This window comes from Seriola dumerili, unplaced genomic scaffold, assembly GCF_002260705.1.
Source record: "Seriola dumerili isolate Sdu_G_001 unplaced genomic scaffold, Sdu_1.0 BDQW01001389.1, whole genome shotgun sequence".
NCBI lineage: Eukaryota > Metazoa > Chordata > Actinopteri > Carangiformes > Carangidae > Seriola > Seriola dumerili.
The window spans coordinates 12,193-37,439 of NW_019175644.1; the positions used below are offsets into that span (position 1 = coordinate 12,193).

Genomic DNA, 25,247 nt, shown 5'->3' on the forward strand with positions numbered 1-25,247 from the left:
TCATAAATTAGTTTATAAAACTTTGAAGAGATTTTTGAGTGCTGCTTTTTGTGTTTGCGATGAGGCATGGAAAAAAACAACAACGACAACAGTTTTGCTCCACATGGGGCACCTTAAAATTCACTGCATGACCTGATATACTGTACATAAACATAACTTCAGATGTGCCACTCCACCCACCTCATTGTGAGCAGGTTCATTTGTTGCCACAAAGTTAAAGAATACATTCAAAAAAAGAAAGAAAGAAAAAGAATAGAAAAAGTAAATAGACAAATGTGGCATTGTGCTTTCATTTGCACCTCCTCTGGCTTCATGTCTGCACAGAAATACAGCTTTAAATGTTACCACGATTCAAAAGAATTGTAAATGTGTGTCTCCTGTCACTCTGCCAGACTGTCAGTCTGGCATTTTGAATTCTCGAGTACTGATTCTGTTGAACGCTACACCAGAGGCAGCTTATCTAGAGTGAGTAAAACTAAGAATTTTGTCTCCAGGACAAGAGTCTGGAGCTGCTCTTTATGACATGAAGGAGCCATATGTCAGCTCAGCTCAATTCAGAAAAGATGCCTCACTAAACACACAAACACACATACATTCCATACTTCCCCAAAAGAGAAAATACACTTACAGTATAACTATTCAGGTGGTTAAGCTCATATGGACACTGAAATGAGGAAAACACACGCAGAGAACGGCAAAATTCCATTTGTTTTGAAAAGCAGTGTCTGCTGAGCATCAACATCTGTCTTTAGTTAAGCAAGGAGTACAGACATCCTTTTCACTTATTTGCTGAAAAAAAAAGGGAGGGGGGGCATTTTCTCATTTCCCTTAAATTCTTACGTCTGAAACAACAGAATACCAAACACAATCAAAGGAGGCTCACAAGCATGTGAGCTACGGACAAATTAAACAAATATCATTAAATGTTAAATGTGATTCAAGGTGACAAAGAAACAACTTAAATTTTTGTTTTTTAAAAAAAGGACAAGTTAAAAATATTGTTTCTGCGTAACCTTTCAGACTGCACATCCAGCAAGTAAGTCAAAGTGATAAAGGCAACTGAATCCTTAGTAAGTGATTGGAAGGGAAAGATAGCCCACAACTGAAAACATCAAATCAGAGGAGACTGACGTGTGGGAATATAAAAAGTGCACTGAAGTACAAGACAATAGTTGTGCTTACAGTAAAGGTAAAAAAAAGAAGCACAAAACAAAAACACATCATAGCATGTACAGAGAACAATACAATTATGAAAGGGGCTAGTGTTAGGTTGAAACAATGCTGGTGGATATTTGGGGGCTCCTGGGATTCTCAGCTCCTGGAGGAGTGCTGACTGTGCTTACGTTTCACTTGGCCATTCTGTTACCTTTTAAAAAGGCACCACCAATAGAGCCTGCTTGTAAATTACCCCAACAAGGCTCAACCCTGCCAACTTCAGGCAGTAAATAATCTGTGCTCGCTCATCCAAAAGCCACCCCCACCTCTTGCAACTGCCCACACACAAACACATACACAAACACAACATTTCGACCACCCCAATCCCCATATTAAGTCCCAGTGGCCAACCCGTGCCTCCCACCCCCCTTCACCAATCAGAGAGAAGCATAATCTTCCTACAGACAAAAGTTATTCCACAATTATTACATTATTTATAGCTTGAAAAAGACTGCTTCCAGGCAGTGGGGGTGCACAAACCAAAACATTGGGCTATAATTGGATAAACCAAAACATGGACCAACCAAAGCAGTTGTCAGCCTTGTCAGACTTGAATACATGATTTTTTTTTTCTTGTTCTATAGTTTGAGAGTATTGTTTATCTCCCTCCTTTGTAGTTTTATTGGTCAATAAGCTTCCTATTGTCTCCATGGTGTTGTAATGTCTGTTCACACAACAATCTGTCTATGGGGGTGTCCCTGTTAAGAGGGTCAGGGGTGAGGGGATGTCAGGGTGGCATGGTGTGGACACGGAGAAACTTCTATTTCATTTTTTATTTTTTATTTTTTCTAAATGAGAGAGAAGAGGAAATGGAGTTGGAAGTTGAGTTAGTGTTAGCTGACTATCAAATTTAGTGTTTGGCTTGGCAGTCAAACACTGTTTCAGCATCACCATGGTAATGCGAGGAGCGACTGTAACCCCAGAGTTTTCACGGTCACCTTGCCCATTTGCTTTCCAGTCGAAGCACTTTGGAGAGGGGGGGAATGGGGGCAATTGTGCAACGGTGTTCCTGCTTAGAGGGGGTCCAGACAATGCCATGAGAAATGGCTTAATAGTCTGAATCTGGCAGCACCAGTTCAGATGGCTTTGGCTTTTGTTATGTAAGAAACCTCAGGGTGACTGTAATTGATCCTAAACAGCACGTCATCAAACAAGATGACAAGGGGGCACGTATAAATAGTGGCGAACTGGGGAAAATAAGGAAGTTTCTAAACGAGAAAACTGGTACACATAAAAATCCCGAAGACAACAAACTGTAAATGTGGAAAACATTTTAAGCATTTTCTAAATTGGAGAAAACTGTGCCGTCATCTGAATCTTCTCACCTGGGGCCCAGCTCATCCTCGCTACGCCACACAAAGTCTCCAAACTTCTCATAGTGGGAATTGTAGTGGTGCTGCACTCTGTATAGCAGGGGCGGAGGGATCTCCATCAGTGTGTTGTAGGCCATCTGTTGCTCCTTGCCACTAGTGTAGCCATTGTATAAGTTGTACACCTTGTCTGCTATCTCTGTGAGGTGGTAAGAGAAGGAAAGGGAAGGATTTAACATGAGTGAGGAATGAAAATAATCAGATCAAAGTGTATGGCATGAATTTGATGTACTGATTTAGGACTGCATCTCAATAAGGTTGGTGGACTTGCAAATAAAGGAGCAGACACCAAGATATCCAGATTCTTAGTCCCCAATATAGGTCAACTTCATGTAGACTGGATCCTATACTTCCCATAATGCAACTTGATGGTGTCTTACATCAGACCCTCCCTGCCTGGCAAGCACCCAATAATTGGTAAATTGAATTTGACATGTGAAATTGGTGGATTGCTCCTTTACATTTTGTTACAGCTTGTTTTAATAACCACAGTATATAATCATGCATGTGCACATTGAGAGAGTAGTTAAGGAGCTGTAATCAAAGAGAACTGCATGTGAATCCTGACCTCATTCCTCTAACCTTTTTAAGAAAAAAATGAGTTGAAATAAAGCCTGATACTAACTGATGAATACTGGTGTATTTTGAATTTATAGCAAATATTTAATAATTGGATGTGACTTTCAACATATAACTGGCTAAAACAGTCCGATGAAAGGGTGTAACCATTGTTGGGGAAGGTACTTTGAAAGCATAGCTTTGCAAGCTACCAATTACTTCACACTGGAAGAAGATCAACTACAGCAAAGCTATTGCGAGAAATCTAGTTTGGTTAACTAAAAAAACTTTTAAAAAAAAGTAGTTGAAACTTCTTTGTAAATCTTAAAAATGTGTATGTACATACAGTATTCTTGTTTAAAAAGATGATGGTAGAACACTGTGGAGCCTTTCAGATAGTCACAATTTACACATTTAGGTATTGTAATTATGTGAACGGAAGTGTGGTGGCAATTTCTGTTTAATAAAAGCACAAAGTCATCATTTGTCTTTCTGCAAGTTTCATATCCGCGTCAGCAGATGGACTCACTGCACAGTTGAAAATAAAAAAGAATATATATAAGTACAAGAAGGCACAGTCGCTACAAGTCAAAAAGGTGAGAGTACCTTCTGCTCGGCTGTCATCCACCATTGGACAGGATGTCCGTACTGAGACGAAGCTTGATTCAGAGTGACTGCCTCGGCTATCCACTGCATTCAGAGTGAACCTGAAGATGACAGAAAATCAACAGAAGAAAGTTTATTATTTGTGACCAACATCCCAAGATAATCCCAGGTAACACAAAACACAAAAGTGAGCAGGAAATACTCAGCAAAAGTTTGAAAGCCATTACCAGTGTACCGTTGAACAAGACACTTAGAGCTCCAACTAGTTACAACCACTTAGGGCAGAAGTAAAAACATAACAAATTCCTCACTGCATCAACTAGTAGAGCACACAAAAACAAGTCAACTTGCTTGACTGAGTGAGAAGGAGAAAGAAGTTTAGCTTGGAAGCATTAACATATGGACAGAAGAAAGAGGATAAAGACAAGAGCAGATAAGAAAATATTTAAATGATAAGTATTATCTTTAACATTCATAAAGATAAAAATCCCCAATGTTCTCAGTCAGTGAACATGTTAATACCACACAGTCCACAAAAACATAATCGTCATCACATGACAAAAAGATAACTGCATCCCGTGCTATCCAAACTCACATAGCCATCTTGCTGTCAGCAAATGTCAGCATATTATGTTATTTGACTACAAATCAATTCAAGTAATTATTTTAAGCTTGCAGGACAACAAGCATGAGGAGATGGCCATCTTGCTGGGTGAGAATATATTTGATCATATATGATATGATCATAATTTTTCCAGGAAATGCCCAAGGACCCAGAGGGTTGTGGGATTTAATTATATCTGAAAATGAGTACAGCTAGTACCACAACGACAGAGGAGAGAGGAGTTAAGGGGCATCCAGCCTGACTCCAGGAACTCTGTAAGGACAAAGTTCCTCTTTCTGAAAATGTCAAGCATCAGAATTTTTTGGGTTCCATGACAGACTTCAGGACCACTCTGGACCTCGATAAGAAACCACAGCGAACAGTTCAAGACAGTGCAATAGGAGATGAGACACAATGAGAAAATCGCTCATAACGCATCTCAGGTATTGTGGGGCCACACAGCTCGGAATAGAAAACAAATGACCTTTACATGTCCTTTTGAAAATGCCAATCTGTGTACTTAGGCATAAGAAAAAAAAGTACAGGGAGGAACTGGTCATACTGAATCTTAAATGAAAAAAAAAAAAAGGATCAGGAGCAGCACAGATTAAGCCATCAATATCCTTGCAGCAGCAAGGAAACAGAGAGAGAGACAGAGAGAGAGAGAGAGAGAGGGTGGCTGTTGTGCTCATGAACGCGCACGACTATTTGCCGCCACCGTCTTGATGACGGCTGAACTTTTAACTTGTGGCCGCGGCTCACTGTGTGACCAAGGTAACCACAGGAACCACACCAAGGAAGATGTTGCAGGAGCTGCTTTTATTGGTTCTCAAGAGTTCCCTGATTTATGCGCCTCTTAGCTTAACCTGCTATATCAAGTGTGTTATATTGCTAACCATTTTCATTATTCTAAGCTACAACCAGCTGTATATGTCTACGTCTTTTTCCATGTGAGATATTTTGATATATCTTAGCAGGTAAAGCACAGGTTAGAATGATAAAATGAATGATGGCTGAATTCCATTTTGCTGCTCTGGTGTTGGGCATGTAAGCTCCTTGTCACAGTCATCAGGACACTTGAATAGAAGAGAGGTAACTACCTGAAAGCATTGTTAAAAGCACAAGTTTGACATTTTGGAGAATATACTTAATTTTCTGGTGGAGAGTGAGAAGATGGAAACCATGTCCATACAGATGTGTTATGAATATGAAGCTACAGCAAATAGCCAGTTAGCTTACCACAAAGAGCCACTGGAAGCAGGGATGAAACAGCTAGCCTGGCTCTGCTCAACGTTAACAAAATCTGCCCACTACCAAAGTGTAAAAGTGATAATTACTGGTCTATTTCTTGGCTCTGTGCAGTTGCCAGGCAACCAGTGAGGACAGGTGGTGTGAGTTATTTTGGCTAATTAGGCCCCTCCTCAGGACTTTTTGGGTGTGTACAGACTCTGCTTGATTGACATCTCCCTTACGCTTGTATTAGATTTGTTTCACTCGTTGGGGGCGGGACAAGTTACACCTTTATCAACCATATTAGTACATGGTGGTCTGGTGACCTCACGCATTTCCAGCACAGTTCCCTCCCACCTCCAACATGCAGCAGAAGTCTTATTAAAGTTACTGAAAACAAAAAGCTGTGTGGGTGTGCAGGCCCTTTTATGGAATGGTTACCATTTGGTCTTATTCATGGACAAGGGTATTAATGTTGCTTTACAGCAGTTGACTGCAAAATCTAAACAGTGTTGTTTACTGTCCTTCACTTCTGATTCAAGGTTGCATGTTAAACGTAAACACGCTGTAATTAATGTATCTTTGTGGTGGACATTGTGTTGAAAAAAAAATAAAATAAAATAAATTAAATATTCTTAGGTCCACAGGTACTGTTTTTTTTACTGTAGGCAAAGTTTTGAAAAAGTGAATTAAGTATTGAGAAATGTTTGTAACTAGTTATGAAAAACTAAGCTTTCAGCAGTATTTCCACAGAGTTACCACTGTAAAAACAGAATGACAAAAATAGGAAACCACAAAACACAGTGAGACAAAATGAACAACTCAGATGACATTCCAATGCTAAATACTTTGAGAAATACATGAAAATAAAGACATTAGGATATTATTGTTTTTACAAAAGTTGCTTTTCTTCCTAAACCCATTTGCCTTTTTTTATTTTTTTTTATTTTTTTTTTTTTATGTAATGTCTTTTGAGAGCTGTCCCAATGCTGTCAAATGATTGTTTTGTTTGTAACATGACCTGTTTGGACATTGCTCACATAGTTTGTCTGGTCTTGTTATTCAGCAGGGTGGATGTGGTATTCTCGAAGAACCTCACAAAAGACACACGGGCCTCGCCGGCTCCTCTGCCCAGCAAAACAATGCCGGCATGTAACAGTCACACTGTTTAAATTATGTGGCCACATAATGTGCAGATGGATACAATGAGGTGGGAGAGGGGAGGCGGGCAGGGGGAAGATGAGGGTGCTTTATCAAGGCAATTTGTTAAAAGTCTTGTTTAGGACCCAGGATGCGAGCATGCCAGACTTTTATTGCCGTTTTCGGTTGTTTAATTGGTTGGCATCAATGACAGGTACTGTTTCCCCTTTCATAGCCCCTACAGCAATTACTAGATTGTTATGTACAGTAATAAAGCTGTTGCTGCCAGGAGGTTAAGCCTCTCAGAGTCAGCTTTGGGAGATCTGAATTTTGGTTTGGTAAAAGATGGATAACCGTGCTTATCATGCGAGGAATTCTGACATTTTACAGAAAAATGTATATGGAAATTCTTTGATAGGGGATGGGGGTTTGATGATATGGGGGGCCAGATGGACAGAGTGTGGTGTCTGAGCTCCGCACAGGCACTCAGTGATGATAAAGATCGCCTGGGAGAACAAAGGAACCAGCCACGGTCTGGCCTGCCATGAGAATGTCAAAACATCAAGTAACAGAATTGGCAACACACACACACACACACACACACACACACACACACACACACACACACACACACACACACTTCCCTTTGTCTCCATTTCTCTATCTACATTGCTTGCATATAGCTCAGCTCTGTCTACCCCCCCCCTACTAATTCCCTGTCTCTCACTTCTATTCCAAGGCTGTCTGGCTGCACATGGATCCTTTGGAAGCAGCTCAGTTTTGTCCGTGTGCCATAGTTTTGAAAGCTCAGCAAACAATGAAGTGGACAAATGGCAGATTAATGTTTGTGTAAATTAACAATGTTGCCATTAAAGTAACCATTGTCCTCTAATTTAATGAGACAGTGGAGAGATGGCTGAACAAGAGATGACAAGACAGAAAGCGCAGAGACAGACAGAGCAAGAGGGGACGAACGAGAGAAAGTGAGAGAGGATCAATTAGGGCAGTATTTTTGGCATGCGGAGAGAAGCCAGGGCAGTAGGGGGATGCCTTTTCCATGACATCAGCGTTTGGACACACATCAGTTGAGCCAGTCCACAAATCATTCAAAGCCACATAGAATTGTCTCTCACTGCCTGAAGAATTCGTGGCAGCTTACAGTATCTGATGACTTTGAAATCCTCAGATCTAAGTGGCATCATGCTGCTGCAACAGGCCTAAATAAAATTGCCTTGCCATGTATTGTAAAATTGAAAAATTTGCTCAGCTCTGAATGATCTCACTTGCAGACAAGCAAGACTCTATAGTCCACAGTAAAAATGACAACGTCCCATTAAAAGGCCGTTTTAAAAGCTTGATATTTCTGGAGTATTCAGAAAATTGGCAGGACTATCATTTCAATAATACTTTGGATGGAATTACACAGTCAAGACAATCATTGTGTTGGATAAACCAGTGTCAGGATGTGCTGTCATGATTGCACTATAAGCAAGTGATATATCCATACATTAAAATGCATGGACAGTCTGTTTCCACAGAGCATGCCTTTATATAAAAAAAATAAATAAAAAAAATGTGGACCTGCCTACCTACTGGTTTGAAGTTCTCCAAACTTATAAGATTTGTAGCCACTGTCCATACCCATGCACCTACAGGTTGCCATGGTCACATGGTTGTCATTGTGCTACTGGTGCAGAACGTCAAGAACGTAGGTCTTACCTAATTTAAGCCTATCCATAGCAGATCCCAGAAACAAAAAGAGAAGCACGGAATGAAAATGCAAGCATGTTTGCCTGTTGCTGAGTAGTGAAAAAGTAACGAGACTCGTTTTGCTAAGACTGATGGACAATGAATAATAACTGAAGTATTCTGGTTTAGTTTCTGTGTTTACCTAAATGACCACAAACCAATGCTGAGCTGTGAGCTGTCAGTGAACAGCTGGCATCCCACCAGGATAAGCTGGGCCCAGCTTCCAGCACTCATGGGAAGCAACATCTCGTCAAACTCACAGGGGTTCAGGTGTCAGGTGTTTCATGTCATTTCTTAGGCCAGTCATCAGCACTCAAGCTGTTAGTAGCTGTAATATTAGTGTTAAAGGCCCTGTACACCCACACACAAAACCCAGGTGTTTTCAGTTACTCTGGCTGATTAGGCTTGTGTTCAGGTTGAAGCTGGGTGGAGCAACACACCTATGACTATGAAGTTTTAATTGTCCCACTGTAACAAGTGCATGAGTATGAGGGAGATGACAATCAGCCCCAGTTGGTAAAAGCCCACACAGTCCTGAGTGGAGCCCTAATTAAGCAGCACAAGTGAAAACATGTGTGGGTGGACAGTGGGGCTTTAATCCCCCTAGATGCAACAACAAATCACTTCTCAAGTACTACCAGTGCTGTGACAAGACACACTATACCACATCACCGGCATTACCACATCATTTGTTGAAAAAAAAAACAACAAAAAAAAAAAACGGTTTCAAATCCCACATAGATACTTTTGTGCAATGACATCTGCAGTTCAGAATGAGGAAAATAGTGGGGAGTGTTGTGTGTTCTGGCTGATGAAAACTAGTCAAGCTGAAGAGAAAAAGACACAGGATGGTTGAGTCTTTACTGGTAAAAGGCTGCTAACACACAAATAAAATATAAGAGGGAACGAAATGAAATAAAGCACGAATTCAAGTGTTCAGGCTGGCAAAAACACGGCAAAGGAATTGAGACAAACTGGGTGCCTGGAGACACGGCCTTAAATAGTCTAGAGCAATTAGAAGCAGCTGAGGAGCAATCAGGAAGATGCAGGGCAGCTGGGACTGGACAATTCAGGGAAGATTCAGGGTCTGACAAGTGATGCAGACAGTCAAGGCGTGATCCTTGTGCTGTATATAGTATAACAAACTGTCATTAAAAAAAACAGGAAGGAGCAAAAGATCAATCTAATGCACCCCTATAATATTACAGAAGCTTTTATTAGAACAACTATAGGCTTTTAAAAACAAAATGTAATTTGGCCAGTGATAGTAGTGTTAATGTGTGTACTTGTGTGTGTGTGTTCTTATTGTTTTTATTTATTGCTGTCCTTTTTCTGTATTTATTATCCATTGGCCGCTGTCTGGTAACCCCACTTACCTGTCTAGATGCACAAAGTCAACACTAACATAAAAGTTTGCGTTTGGTGAATGGTGCTGAAAGTTTGATATTCCGACAAGTATATTAACATCTGGGGTGATATTCTCTAGAGGAGGCAAATCTGGTTCAGCACAAGCTGTTTTTAACATCTGATGTTTTTGGCATCAGCATTATATCCAGTATATTGGTAACTGCTGATTATTTTCTAAAAATTCACCTTCTGAAATGAGGTGTGTAACTTTTCATAGAGCAAACAGCATTTTAGTTTGCCAGGGCAACATTAGGGCCATAGCAGTCTGGGTAATGATCAAGTGTAAAGTCAATACCAGTAGAGGTCTTATCAGCCCCTTGATTAAGACAAGCGGAGTTGGCTGCAAACAGATGTGCCCTCAGACGTAATTCCGACGTAAATTCTGCTCTTATCAGAGAAAAACAACACTGTGGAGAATGCCTAAACAAAGATAACACTGCTACAAAGTTGGAAATGAGGCTCTTATTGCAGGTTTTTGTTAGTGGAAGCCTGAACTCTACAGATTAACCTAATAGTTATTCCCCTACTATTCTTTATCCACTTTCAAATCCTTTAGGAAACTCTTTATCAGGATTTTTTAACTAAATAGATGGTAATTATGTTGTTGGCATTTTTTTATCAGCCTCCAGATCATCAATGACTATTGACTGCTTCCTTAATTGATCTTTTATTACATTTATTTTATCATCTCTATTTACTTGTTTAAATGCTCAGCTCTGAGCACCTGTATTCCTGCTGTGTTAGTGTTTGACACAACTAAATAAATTCTCCTTTTGTCACTCATTGGGTTGAATTTACTTTGTCTTTTTGATTTTACTTGCATTTAATTGAAATGCCCCTTGTATGCTGGCATTTGGACTCCCATTAGAAAAGCCAGATTAAACTATTGCAGCTTTGAAGCATTGTAACTTTTACTTGTACATCACATGTACACCGACAGTACATATAGATTAAGTAGGACTCTACAACAGGTTTCCCACAGCTTTAAATCCTGGTAGTTTTTTTCAGAGGTTCCCAAAACAAACCAAGGCCACCAAACAGCAAGATCATTATAAACAAGTCCCTTAACAAAACCTGAGAAGACAGTGAAACGCTGAGAAGACTGTGTGTTTCACGCGTCCCATGAAAGCCACAACAACATCTGGGTCCTGTCTGGTTCATCCATTGTTGCTGCTCTTGCAACTTTATTTCAAAATGCCTGCCTCAAATCTAAGATAAATATATTTCTAGTCTGAAATGTCCCTCTAAAGACCTTACCATACAGTGATTGATCATTGCAGTGCAATCCTATAAAACAGCCCAGTAATTAATGCTACCAACTTTTCAGTTGTTCTTGACACTGTGTCAGAGACAAGTTGAGTCAGCTCTATGGTAGTTTTTGATGCTGTATTTTAATAATAATAAATAGCTAGAAACATATTTCATTGTAATGTTGTCCAGTATAACGTCAACCCATCATGCAGGCTCAAAAGCAAAGAAAGTTGAGACTAATACTAAAGTATTATACTCAGCAAAAACTCGACATTTTAAGTTATATAATATCTTTTGGAGGGAAATTGAGCTGCATTACAATGTGCTGGTCTTTCTTTCTTTTTTTCTTTCTTTCTTTGCTCACTGTGTATTACTGTACACATCCCACCATAATGACACATGGCTTTGTAAGGCCATGTGCATGGAGAGCTGTGGGCTACTAGATGTTGACCATCACTGGTAGGGCCACTGATGCAGCATTTAAGAAGTTGCCTGCCCATTTCTCATACTGTCACAGTTTGGATTAATGTTGTAAAATGCATGATGTGTTAAGGTGATGACTACAATGTCTATGACTGCATGTAATGACCACAGGTAAGGTCGGTCTGTTAGCTAAATGCCCCCCCCCCAAAAAAATCTACACATACAAAATGTTCACTTTGTTTTTGAGTTTAAAAAAATATGGCCTCTTAACAGGGATCCTCCTGTTTTCACTGAATCCATGTTCTCCTCTGAGCAAATAGAACATAAAAAAGGAAGCATCCACCACTTCCACCATGTTGAGACTAAGTACGCTTCCCTGGTTAACTGGACCCAGCTGTTGTTCAGGAGTACGTAACAATCACCCCCTGAAACAAAATAACATTTGCAGTGGTAATTGTAGGCACCCAGGGGAGGATGTGGTTTTGCTGATATTTGCCCAGTCATTGTTGGAAAGATGCAAACATGGCCACAATATAATGTTTAATGAAATTAATTGTCTTTATATGGTTATGGGAAACACTGCACTCATAGAAACATGGTCAGAAAAAGTTGCAATAATTATTGTAATCCTTGACCAAGAGCAATGTCGCTGAATACTGTAGGTGAGCAGGACATGCAAAAGAGGGGACTGAATATTAAAAAAAGGTTTGGAAGTTTTCCAGATCATCAACATACAAGTAAGCAGCAAGTTCATGAGAAAATAGCACAAATATTTCAAAATCTCCCACAATGAAATGGAAAAAAACTCATCACTTGTCGTTTGGCTGATGACCAATTAGGTGATGCCCTGCTAAATGGAGCACACCCTGGGACACCCTCCTCTTCTTCCAGTTCATAGACATTGTCCCCGACCTCCACATAACACTGATGAGGTGTATAAACTGAGTCTGCGAAAACATGTCTTTAGCACTTCAGGGAAAATTTCAACCACCACAGGCACCTTGCCTACCTCCACCAAAAAAGACTGGTGAGACTTCCTCTCAATCCTCCAACTTTGCCCACTCCACAGCAGGGGTGTCAGTCAGATTCTGGAGTTCTTCAAAGTCAAGGTCAGCAGTTCTCCTCTGCTGAAAACAGCCTTGGTTAGACCCTGCCTCTCCTTCCTGAATTGTGTCATGGTTTGCCATAACCTCCATGAAGCCAAACAAAGGTCCCCCTATAAGGGCCTCCGCAAATCCTTCCATACATTTGCTTCTGTGATGACATAAGCTGCAGTTCTTTAGGCTTCCTAAAACCTGACCACTGATCAAGGAGTCCCTTGGGCTAACCAAATCGTAGGTTCTGATACAACTACAAAGGCAATAATGGATCTTTGGAAATGTTGCTGTTCTTGTAACACATACACTTGTCACGGAGAGTTTATGACTAGCCCAAAAGCCCAATGACAAAACACCACATAGTTCTGATCGAGGTCAAGTCAGGCAAGCTGTTCCTTCGAGTCAACCCAAAGCTGCATACTCCTATGGGCTGGTTTATATTCTGTCAGGACTAGATTGTAAGACATATTGTCAAACCACATTGGAAATCAAAAGAATTTATACCCGATGAAATGGCCACACTCAAAGGTGGGGAAAAAGTAGGAACAAAGGTGCACAAACATGCAACAGTGTGTTTTCCTCACCACAACAGTAATTACATTGAGGCAATTCTCTTGTTCTCTGTGGAAAATGAGCTCTTGAGTATTTGCACACCTACCAAGTAATTCTCATGCACATAAATCTGGAAAAAGTTGGCGCCCAAGGATGGCACCCAACCCCTACCCAGGTGTGTGATTTTACATCTATGCCTACTTATGGGAACACAGTTTCCTTATTGTAAAGGATGTTCATTTTTGAATAGGGTGACGTCTGAAAGTCTTAGTCTAGACTCTTACCTAGGACCTGTATGTCTTGGTAGACCCTAATAGGATCTCTCAAACACAGCTCCCAGTGTTACAGGGACACACAAAAACAAGACCCCTCACAATCAGCAAAGCACAATTCTGTCTGTAAACTCTTCCAGCTTCTAACATATTGTATACATCTTCATTTACACAAACATTTGGAAGCACATTATTTTCAAATTCATTTTAAAATCCATGCTCTCTATGAATCCTTACACCCATTGAGATCGGAGAACATACTTCGGGACTTTCCATATTTTATAGACATTTCTGCAACAACACAACACAACAATATCAACAGCCACAATAAATCAACTGACTCAGAAAACTTTGCGAAGGGCATCAGCAGACTTACTTGTAGAGACTGTCGGGTTCCAGGCACTTGAAGACCACTGAATATAGCACAGAGTGAGGATGGTCTCCACTTCTCCTCCCGGCAACAACACAGGATGAACCCAAACCAGAAAACAGATCATCCATCAAGCTCAGAACCTCACCTGGTATGAAACAGGAAGGAAAGAAGAAAGTGTAAAATGAACAGACAGAAAGAAACAAAGAAAATCTTACAAAAATTCTTCTTTGGAAATGTTATTTGTACTGTTTTACCATCTGTCATACTTTTTTGCCAAAAAGGGAAAAAAAAAAGGCAAACTTATCTTTCAACAATATCTTTCATCTATTGTTTCATAGTCAAACAAAGCAATGCCACATGTTTTCGTTCCACCACATGTTTCAACACAGGAAAACAATGGCTCACAACATGAGCTTAGTCATGAATGAATTTCTACATTTGGGAAAGCAGTGCTTTCCTTATCAATGATTGTGCCATTTGACTCTGGTGTTATGAGTTTCACCTCTGCCCGGTCCGGTAGGAGCCATTTCGCCAGCACAAAGCCCGAGGCTAAATTAAATATGATGTTTTACTGGCAGCATCCCATACACACCACGTTATAGAACTGTAAAAAAACAGATTTTCTGTCTTTTATGGGCACATGGTACTGTTACAGTGATATCTCACTGAGCACCCTTGTGTCTCACAAAACACTACTTCACAAGTTGTGAAATATCTTTCATGTCAGCTTACGGGAAAGGCGAGCGACGCACACTTGTTCATTTAGACACACACATACATGCCGCCAGTTTCCAGTGCTCATGGGGGTGATGGAAAAAAGAGGGAGCTGTCAAAATAGTTTAAAAGCTCTCAAACGGTTGGATTTCCAACTATTTCTACATGAGCTAAAGGGCAGCTTAGTTTTAGCTTATGATACATGGGCCAACTTATAAACACAGGGAGTAAGTCTGGCTGGTAAGGCACATGGGGATGGTAAGAAAAGGTTGCAGAAGAGAGGAAAAAGAACTGCACGAATGAATGATTTGACCTTTTCACAGAAAGAGCTCTGTGTATAGGAGGTTTCCCCTTAAACACATTCCTGTACTGTTGCAGTGTTTTCTCTTTCGAAGGTTTTACCTTTTAAAAACATGAATCTGAAATTGGACTCATTTAATCTGTTAAAACCTGCTTAGCTCTGCAAAAGAACTTGTCAATATCAATTTTACATGATGTACATTTTCAAAATATTAATCATATGAGTCTATATACAGTATATGTATATCTAAGTCCATATTGTTGTAGTATTGCTAATCTTCAGCAATAGAGCGACTGCACTGTCTTCCAGTTCAGTGCTGGGATTTAGACATTTCACATTCAATGCAGTTTTCCTAAATTATTTTTCATGGAACAGATCCGCCCTTCATATGTTTCATCGGCCTTGATCTTTTTGACATTATTCTTATTTTTTAAATAATATAAACAACTCTGTCTTACATTGGGGCAATCTGCTTGGTGTTTGCTTTTAACAGGAATGATAAGGAAGATTTTCAGCTGGCTAATTAATGATTGCATACAGACACTATATACAACCCTGTCTCCTAGAAATTATGTGTATACACTATTAATTTGCAAACAAAAAAATTATTTCTGAAAAATTTAATGCTGCCCTTATTGTGTTTTTTTTTCAACATAATTTTGGAACCTTATCAAACATTTAATAACAACATAGTTCATTTGTTTTTCTTACAATCTGAGCTTGTATCAACTGACACATGAATAATGTTTTCATTGTTATGTTTAAGCAACTAAAAGCACTTTGGTTAAGATTAGGGAAAGATTGTGGTATTGGTTAAATGTTAGAAAAATTAATGCTGACTTAAAATAAAAGACAAGGCATGCTTAGTTTTTAAATATTTAATCAAAAACTGCATTTTTCCCCCTAACCTTAACCAAATTGTTTTTGTAGCCTGTGAAACCCAGTCTCCAATGTCATGGCTCTGCAGTTTGTATGCACACCATTTCAACTGTAGCATAGAACAACCATGTGGCTATTTTCCATATATTTGCCAGTCAGCCAGTTTCCAGGCATGGTATGGATACTCTGCCTGCCAGCACATCAGGACATTAGCATCAGGAATTTTATTTTGCCACTTGATCTTCATGGGCTTGAACTATATAGCAGGCTCCTGGTACTCAGCACAGTTACACTAAACTGAAACTGATATTAGTTGTTGACTTTTTTTCCCCCTGTCTGGGGCAACACAGAACTGTTCCGTTCCCTTATTATTCTTGCAATTAGTGTATTTAGTGGGCTAAGCATGTTAACACACCAAAATTTGGTGGAACAATAAATTACGCCTAGCAGACCACTTTATCTTTTGCAGTAATAATTGGTAATGATCTATTAAAGATTGACTATTGACCTGATTTGGCTTGCGTTCATTATACCTTTCAAGGCCATTCCCCTGCCTTTCATTGCAAGCAACTATGACAGAGACGCAGTGAATCCCAGATTTCTCCTACTTCACAAAGCCTAAAAGTAGAAAAAGAGAGTTCTAAACACAGCGTGGACCAAAGAGGAGTAAAAGGAGGGAAGGAAAGAGAAAAAAAGTCAAGAGACAAAGAGACAAACAATAAGACAGGAAAGGAAAAAGGATGGCAAGTGCTCTGATGTTTTATGATTTTGGATGTGGTCAGGCGGAGGAATGATGATGTCAATGGATGTTTTGATAATCAGAATAAATCATGGAGCTGATGCGTGACTACAGTACAGTTCAGGAGCAATCACCTGTGAGTGTTTAAGTAGGGGCGAGTTGATGTATAGTACAGTGGCAAGAAAAAGTAAGTGAACCCTTTGGAATTACCTCCATTCATGTATAAATTTGTGGGAAAACGTGGTCAGATCTTCATCCAAGTTACAATTATGAACAAACACAATCTAACTTTAACTAATAACACACAAATCATTGCATTGTTCTAGTCCATATTGAAAAAATCATTCAAACATTCACAGAGGAGGCTGGAAAACGTATGAGAACCCCTCGGCTAAGGGCATCAATCAAAGCTAATTGTAGTCAGGAGTTAGCAAACATGGAATCAAATCAATGACCCAAGATTAGAGGTGTAAGTCAGAGTTCCTTTGAATTATAAAAACACTTTGCTATTCACTATTTACAAGAAATATCTGCTGATGTGAAACTTGTCTTGCAAAAAAAGAGATCTCAGACGACTTAGGATAAAGAATTGTTGATTTGCATGAAGGTTAAAAATGTTGACTCCAAATGCACAATGCAGAATGATCAGTAACATAACAAAGAACCTCAGAGAAACAGCTAAAGGCTTAAAGGAATCATTGGAGCTGGTTAACATCTCTGCTCATGGTAGTGCGTGGTTACATAAAGCATGGTGTCCATGAGCAACACTGAGGAAGCCACTGCCTCTCCAAAAAAATATTTCTGTGCTTCCGAGGTTTGCCAAAGAGCAGCTTGACACTCCACAACACCACTGGGAAAATGTTTTGTGGACTGATGATGACTAATGAAACATCATCGTGAAGTAGGGGGGAACAAGCATCATGATTTGGGGCGTTGTTGCCTCTGGGCCTGGACAGCTCCACATCATCAAGGCAACAAATGAATCCTCAAGTATATCAAAGAATATTGCAGGATAGAAGTAATAGTAGAAGTTGGGTGACCCTGATCCAGTATAGACATTGTTGAATGACCTGAAGAGAGCTGTTCACACCAGACATCCTGAGAATATGACTAAGCTGAAAAGCTGTTCTATAAAGAAGAATGGTCCAAAATTCCTCCTGAACGTTACTAGAAGCTCTTGTTTCAGGTTATTGCCACCAAAGCAGGTTTGTCATTAAGGGGTTCACTTACTTTTTCCACCAGCACTGTGAATGTTTAAGGGCTGTGTTCAATTAAGACATTAAAGTTTATAATAGTTTCTGTGATATTACCTTAAGCACGTTGTGTTTGTCTGTACTTGTGACTTAGATGAAGATGAGATCACATTTTATGACCAATCAGAACAGGAAACCAGGTTATTCCAATGGGTTCACATACATTTTCTTGGCATTGTGTTTGATTACAACATAACCCTGACTTGCAAAAATTAAATGGCGGATCTACTGACTCATGCTTGTATAGCAGAGTGTGCTCACCAATAGCGGTGCTCTCTGACGTATTGTCTAGAGATTGATCATTGCTGGGTCACAAGTTTTTTCTTTTTGTTTACAGCCACATTGACAATGTGGCCTGTAGACAAATGAACAAACACACACACACATTGACAAATATGCACTTGTCTCCCAGAAGGCTTTGGATGACAACAACAACAAAAAAGAGCAAAAGTACTATAAAAGGAAGGAGGAGATTATAGGGTAAGCCTTATTTAATATCCCCTGTGGTCATCAATCTAACAAATCAAGAACAGTTGCTGATAAAGTTTTGCTGTAAATGTATAGCTAACTGATCTATTGAAGACACAAAGCACTGAATATGCAATTATCAAATGTGCTCATCATAGTGTTTATACAGTAGATCATTTGCAACATTGTTCCTTAACAGTTGGGGTCCAAAACCAACATTTCACATGACAAAATCCATGTGTACTAACAGAGTTAAAAATATGTTCTGTCTCCCTGGCCTTAATTGAGAGGCATGAGCATGAGCTTAGCGACATGAGGCAATGTGTCATAATTGGACATTACATGTACAGTGTGAGTAGACCATTTATGTCACTGACGGTGCAGGGAAGTGCTTCAGTTAGTTTGATCCATCTGGAAGACTAAACAAAAGACAAATGTCTTTGGTCTAGTCTTTTGTGGCTCTTGAGTGGCTTACTGTATAATTATCAATTTAAGGACTCAGCAGGAGAGCACAGTGTGTGTTTTTTTCTTTTTAATAATCATATACCCTTACCTAGCAAACTTTACCCACACATTCCATGGGTCAAACCCCTTTTTAAACAGAGCCATCTGAAAGCTATAAACTGTTATGCAATTACATAAATATAAGACCAGTAAGCAGGTTTCGGAGGGGTACACAATGTACTATCATGTGCACACAGTAAAGGGGCTGATAAAGGCCTTTTCTATGTGTAAATGTTAGCTTGCAAGAATACTGAAATAATGACAATCAAATAAAAGCGGATAAATGACAGCAATTTCTATGTGAAATGCAGCCTAAGTAATCCAAACAGAGGGCAAAGAAATAGTCTTGTCAGTGGCCCTGCTGATTTAAGAGACATCAAATACAATGGGAAGCTACTGAAGTTGTAGACTGATCCTACATAAGAACACTGTCAGACAGTGCTGGCTCCTTGAGAGTGGTGAAAGGTATCTGGAAATACTGTTCACTGCATGTAACTATTACAAAGGAAAGCAAACATAATTTATGAGGAGGCATTTATTTGCTCAGAAGTGATCAAACCGGAGGGCGGATTCTGGTGTCGGATCTAACGACTGCAGAACCTTGAACACGAGTCCAAATTCATTCTCTGAACCATTTGAACTCAACTAAAACTATGTGTTAATCTTTTAAAGCTTGGCTTTAAGCTTTGAGCACATGGCCGTGGTCTCGCTCTGTATCTTTCCTAATCAAGCCGGTGCTTGATTCAATGTAGAGAGGGAGGAAATTCCAGCAACACTTGCTGCAAAACAGTAATTTATGAATCAGCAGCACATGGTCTAAACATTAACGAAGGCAATATGTTAAAACGCAGTGGAGTGGATCTGTGGCAGGACCTGAAATGACAGCAGAAATACAACATGGATGCACAAACAACTGGACTGAATGAATAAAAGGGTGAATGAGCAGACTGAAACTCAGAACCATGACAAAATGGTTGTATGAATCACCTGCTGAACTGGAAGTGTTTTTTAAGAAGCAACTGGCACACATGTATTCTACCGAGGACTTTCAATCATCCTCTGCCTCCACGGTGGTAGCTTTTAAGTGCTTGCATACCAATCTAGTATTAGGTAATGCTAAACAAACATCTCCTGCATTAACTGTAGAATAGGACATTAAAACCCACCCAGAAGCAGCATTTATGGTTCTACCCTTCGGAGGGGCTCCTCATGGGTAGGCCTGAGGTCCGTCAACATTTCTGTCAATACCAAAGCCAAACCAGCACACAGCTGGCAAAAATTAAGGCCCCCGAAAATTCTATTACGGTAAAAGCCATTTTGCGTGTTCTCCAGCTTACATGGCGATGGTAAATGCCAGGTGACCTTTTTAGTTAGCAGAAAGGGGGGAACAAATAATAGCAATTCATGGGAACATGACGAGATGGGCTGACCGACAGCGAACACAGAGAACCACTCTGATTCAAACACACACAGGCCTATGATGTATAACTATGATGTAGTTGCAAACAAGTCAAGTTCAGTTTATTTGCACAGACCAATGTCATATACAGTGTCTCAAAGGGCTTTGCTGGACCACAACAGCAACAGTTCCTGACCCAGACTGACCCAGTTTCTGAGAAGACAAGGAAAACCCCTCTCAAAAAACGTTGGCACAAAACAAAACAAAACAAAACAAAAAAAAACAAAAAAAAGGAGGGGATGGGGGTGGGCACGGGAGGGGAAATTCAAGAAGAAATCCTTCCTTCATGGGTGTCATGGGGTGCAGTAGTAGCTGTAGGCGGGACGCAAAAAGTGAACAGAAAGTTGGAATTTACTGTATACTTTCATCGTATACAATGCAAAATGTGCACTTTTACGACAAACACAGTACATGTGTACGGTATATGCACAATTACACGCAGGCAGACTTACAGAAGCACAACACACGCTCCCCTTATTTGCCCTTGTGTGGCTGGATGTAGAGACGGGTGTGTACATGGTGGCGCGGTGGCATTTCGTCTGATGTTGGAAGCCAGACTTTGCTATACTGTTATCCCTGACATATCATTTCAATTACACTACTGAATTCAGGCACAGTGTAATTGCCTCAGCCATTAGCCATGTCTGTGTGTGTGTGTGTGTGTGTGTGTGTGTGAGAGAGAGAGAGAGAGAGAGTGAGTGAGTGTACGTGTAAATCCTCAAGGTCAGAGGGTTCACACATTAGGGCTTTTTTTTTTTTTTTTACTGCCCAAAGAGGAAATTTGAGGGAAAGTGGCAGAACAACAAAATCACTGCAGTAAATCACTGTTTATTCACTTTCTTAGCTACGAGCTCAGTTTAGTAAAGTTAAATGTATCTTAAATCAATTACATTTTTCTTTTCTTTTCCACAACTGTTAACTTTAGTTCACATTTGCCAGTCAAAGGTTAAAAATGTTAAAATTACAGTATTAAAATGTTTTTTTACTCTTCATAAATAACAATATCTTGGTAGTTGGTTTTCAGAAAATACACAGTATTTTAATCCATTTTTGTGCCTAATATTTCGATCATACCAGTTCCAAGGGATTTCATATAATTGAAAGTTTGATCTGATATAATGTCTTTGTGATAACAACAGTTTTTGTGTTAGGAAGTGAGTGATCAAGTTTCAGCATAGATATATCACCATGTGTGCTAAAGTATGGGCTGCTCTCTGTTTTTATTCTTACATGATCACCTTTCATTCTTTCTCTCTCACATCATGTTTCTGTTTGTCCTCAGACTACCCTCTTTCTCGTTCTGTTTTCCTTTGTCCCTCTTTCTCTTCCGACCTACTATCAGTCCAGATGACTGCACAGTGGACTCTTTTTAAACAAACAAAACACAAGCTTTATATTAACAAACAAATCACAAGCTTTATATTTCCTGTGGCCTGCCAAACCTGCTAGGGGCCTCTTCTGTTAAACTGTCTGCACTCAAGCCTCCACTCCCCACGCAGAGCCTACGCAACGTCACCTTCCTCCCTTCCTCTCTTTCTTTCTCTCACACTCACACACACACACACACACACACACACACACACACACACACAGAGAGTAGACATTATACAGGTATATAAATACTGCCCTAACCTAATGTCGCACAGTGCCACCTATTGCAGGAAACTCAAGGTAAAAACAAAAACAAGACACATCACACATTTAAGTGTTTATGTGTCAGAGAGCTTTGCAGTTGAGACGAGGAGATTTACTAATGGCATCCAGAGGAGATATTTAGAGGTATAGCAACAAAGCACTGTGGGAAACAGATTTCTCCAAGCAGGCTGAGTTGCATAGAATTGTCCAACTTTTTCTAATCAGGTAGAGGGACATCCCTTTGGACAACTCTCCAGAGACATTGTGCTGGCAGAGAGATACATCATTTATTTATGAAAACACTTTTTTCATTGTTTGAGACAGAAAGCTAAAATAGATTGGAATGGAGTTATGTGCTTACTTTGAAGCAGCATCATGTCATGTATTAAAATGCATTCTGTATTGCCCTTACGCACACATAAACTCAACTTGTAATGTCCTTGCGCCATTACAATGTAAGTGTTGTGTAACAAGTCCTCTGTATCAGGTCACAGAGACTCCCTGTGTTGGCCTGGGTGTAGACTAGGGGTCCCCAAACTACGGCCCGCGGGCCACATCCGGCCCGCCAAAGCAATTGGAGTGGCCCACTTAACGATCCCAGACAATCCCTCTAAACATCAACCAATTTTTATTAAATTGCATTTTCCTATCATAACATCATAACATATCCGTACTTAAAGGTTGGCATTCTAATTAAAATTGACCATAGTTATGAGCTATTTATAGTTAATAGTGGCTCATCTTCACCTCCTCACACAATGGTATATTCTGACGTGACTTTGATCGTGACCGAGCCAGCGTCAAGCTGCAAAGTTCTGAGGTGGGAATCTGTCATGAAGGTGGTTGTGTCCTGCATAAACTTCATCAGAGCAAACGGACTTAAACACAGGCAGTTCCAAGCCTTTCTCTCCGAGCTAGAATCAGCCCACGGAGACGTGCTTTACCACACTGAAGTCCGCTGGTTAAGCCGGGGCAGAGTTTTGAAGCGTTTTTACGACCTGCTACCCGAAATCAATGCCTTTCTCCTGACAAAGGGAAAAACTGTCCCAGAGCTGATCGACACAGAATGGAAATGGGACCTCGCCTTTATTAACAGATGTGTCAGAAATTTTAAACGGCCTCAACTTGCAGCTCCAAGGCAAGGGAAAACTAATCTGACATGTATTCCCACATCAAAGTATTTGAGCTTAAACTAGCGCTGCTTATTGGACAGGTGCAAAAACAAGACTTCACCCATCTCCCTGCTACTCGAAGCCTCTCAGCTGAGAAACCGGCGGTCCCGTTCCCAACCGAGAAGTGCAAGGACGCACTGGAAACACTGAGGGCGGAGTTCGGTGTGCGGTTCCGTGAGCTTCATGTCCACGTTAAAGAAATCCGCACATTCCAGAACCCTTTTGCTGCCGACATTAACGACACCCTGCCTTCTCTTCAATTTGAGCTGGCTGAGTTGCAGACCTGTGATGTGCTGAAAGACGTATTCAGCCCCAACAGTCTGATCAAGTACTATGCTGCCCTCCCAAATGAGACCTACCCCAACATAAGAAAGCACGCAACAAAGATGTCCACAGTTTTTGGGAGCACATATATCTGTGAGCAAACTTTTTCACACATGAAGCTGATAAAAAATCCGACGAGATCAAGTCTCACAGATCAACACCTGCATCAGTCTCTGAGACTGGCTGTAACTGGAATGGAACCTGACATCGATCTCCTCACCAGTCAGAAGCAAGCCCACAGCTCACACTGATATGGTAAGCCTACTGATTTCAATAGCAATAGATATTAAAAAATGTCATTATAGTAATGCTCTTTTTATAGGCAACATGTTCTACCTGATTCTGACCACTATTCTGTATTAATATTATTTCACTACCTGTAAAGACAGAACACTTACCGTTTGTTAACTCAACTGTACCTGTTACAAAATCACATCACCTCATTCTTACTTGAACATTACCATCAGTTTGTGTTGTTATTTTCTATAAAATAAATGGAGTATCTGTGGTACTTCAAATAAACACATGTGAAGACTTTTTATTACTTTTTTTTGCAAATCAACAGGTGGTGCCAAAGCCAAACGAAGGGCAGCTACAACAAATTATCATTGTAATCTCCACAATAATACTGGTTGTCACCCTGGCCCATATCATTTCCTGTTATAGACTAACCTCGGCCCCCCATCTCAGAAAGGAAAGTTGATGTGGCCCCCACTGAAAAAAGTTTGGGGACCGCTGGTGTGGCACCTCAGCATATGAGAGATGACCCATGGCGGCCCTTCGGAAGGGAGCGACTCAGAAGGCTGGGGCTGACATATGTTACTCAGCGTGACGAGCCGAGTCCGTAGACACCCAATTTGTGGACTTTTGACAAAATTTTTCGTCGCAGCAAGCGGGCCTCGGAGACGTTTAACGAGGCATCCCTTCCGAAGGGAGCGACTTAGAAGCCTGGGGCTGACATATGTTACTCAGCGTGACGAGCCGAGTCCGTAGACACCAAATTTGTGGACTTTCGAGAAAATTTTTGGGAAATTATTAAAACACAGAATTTAACCGTGTCCCCCGGCAGCATATGAGAGACCGCCCATGGCGGCCCTTCGGAAGGGAGCGACTCAGAAGGCTGGGGCTGACATATGTTACTCAGCGTGACGAGCCGAGTCCGTAGACACCAAACTTGTGGACTTTGGACAAACTTTTCCGTTGTGACATTCACACTAGTCTTAATGGTGTGGCACCTCAGCATATGAGAGATGACCCTTCGGAAGGGAGCGACTCAGAAGGCTGGGGCTGACATATGTTACTCAGCGTGACGAGCCGAGTCCGTAGACACCAAACTTGTGGACTTTGGACAAACTTTTCCGTTGTGACATTCACACTAGTCTTAATGGTGTGGCACCTCAGCATATGAGAGATGACCCATGGCGGCCCGCCGGCGCCCCACCCCCCCCCTGGCACAGGCATTGCGCCCAGCAAGCAGAGCTAGCCGCCCGGCGGCCCACCGGCCCGCCAGCCCCCCCCCCGGCACAGGCATTGCACCCAGCAAGCAGAGCTAGCCGCCCGGCGGCACCCCCCTCCCCGGCACAGGCATTGCGCCGAGCAAGCACAGCTAGCCGCCCGGTGGCCCGCCGGTGCACCCCCCCTCCCCGGCACAGGCATTGCGCCCAGCAAGCAGAGCTAGCAGCCCGGCGGCCCGCCCGCGCCCCCCCCCCCGGCACAGGGATTGCGCCCAGCAAGCAGAGCTAGCAGCCCGGCGGCCCGCCCGCGCCCCCCCCCCCGGCACAGGGATTGCGCCCAGCAAGCAGAGCTAGCAGCCCGGCGGCCCGCCCGCGCCCCCCCCCCCGGCACAGGGATTGCGCCCAGCAAGCAGAGCTAGCAGCCCGGCGGCCCGCCCGCGCCCCCCCCCCCGGCACAGGGATTGCGCCCAGCAAGCAGAGCTAGCAGCCCGGCGGCCC

The 25,247-nt window shown here is 41.3% G+C and overlaps 1 protein-coding gene across 2 annotated transcripts in view; it reads right to left on the minus strand.

The window, feature by feature from the left end:
- astn2 (astrotactin 2) overlaps nt 1-25,247 on the minus strand; it is a 269,358-nt gene that overhangs the window by 2,390 nt on the left and 241,721 nt on the right. Inside the window, exons 20-22 of one of the 2 annotated variants that reach the window (XM_022768048.1) lie at nt 13,851-13,992; nt 3,750-3,850; nt 2,541-2,724 (exon numbers count right to left, since the gene is read on the minus strand). In XM_022768048.1, coding sequence (XP_022623769.1) covers nt 2,541-2,724; nt 3,750-3,850; nt 13,851-13,992 — 427 coding nt within the window. Of the gene's footprint in view, nt 1-2,540; nt 2,725-3,749; nt 3,851-13,850; nt 13,993-25,247 lie in introns of those variants that run through there. The other variant, XM_022768049.1, reaches the window with a different exon arrangement.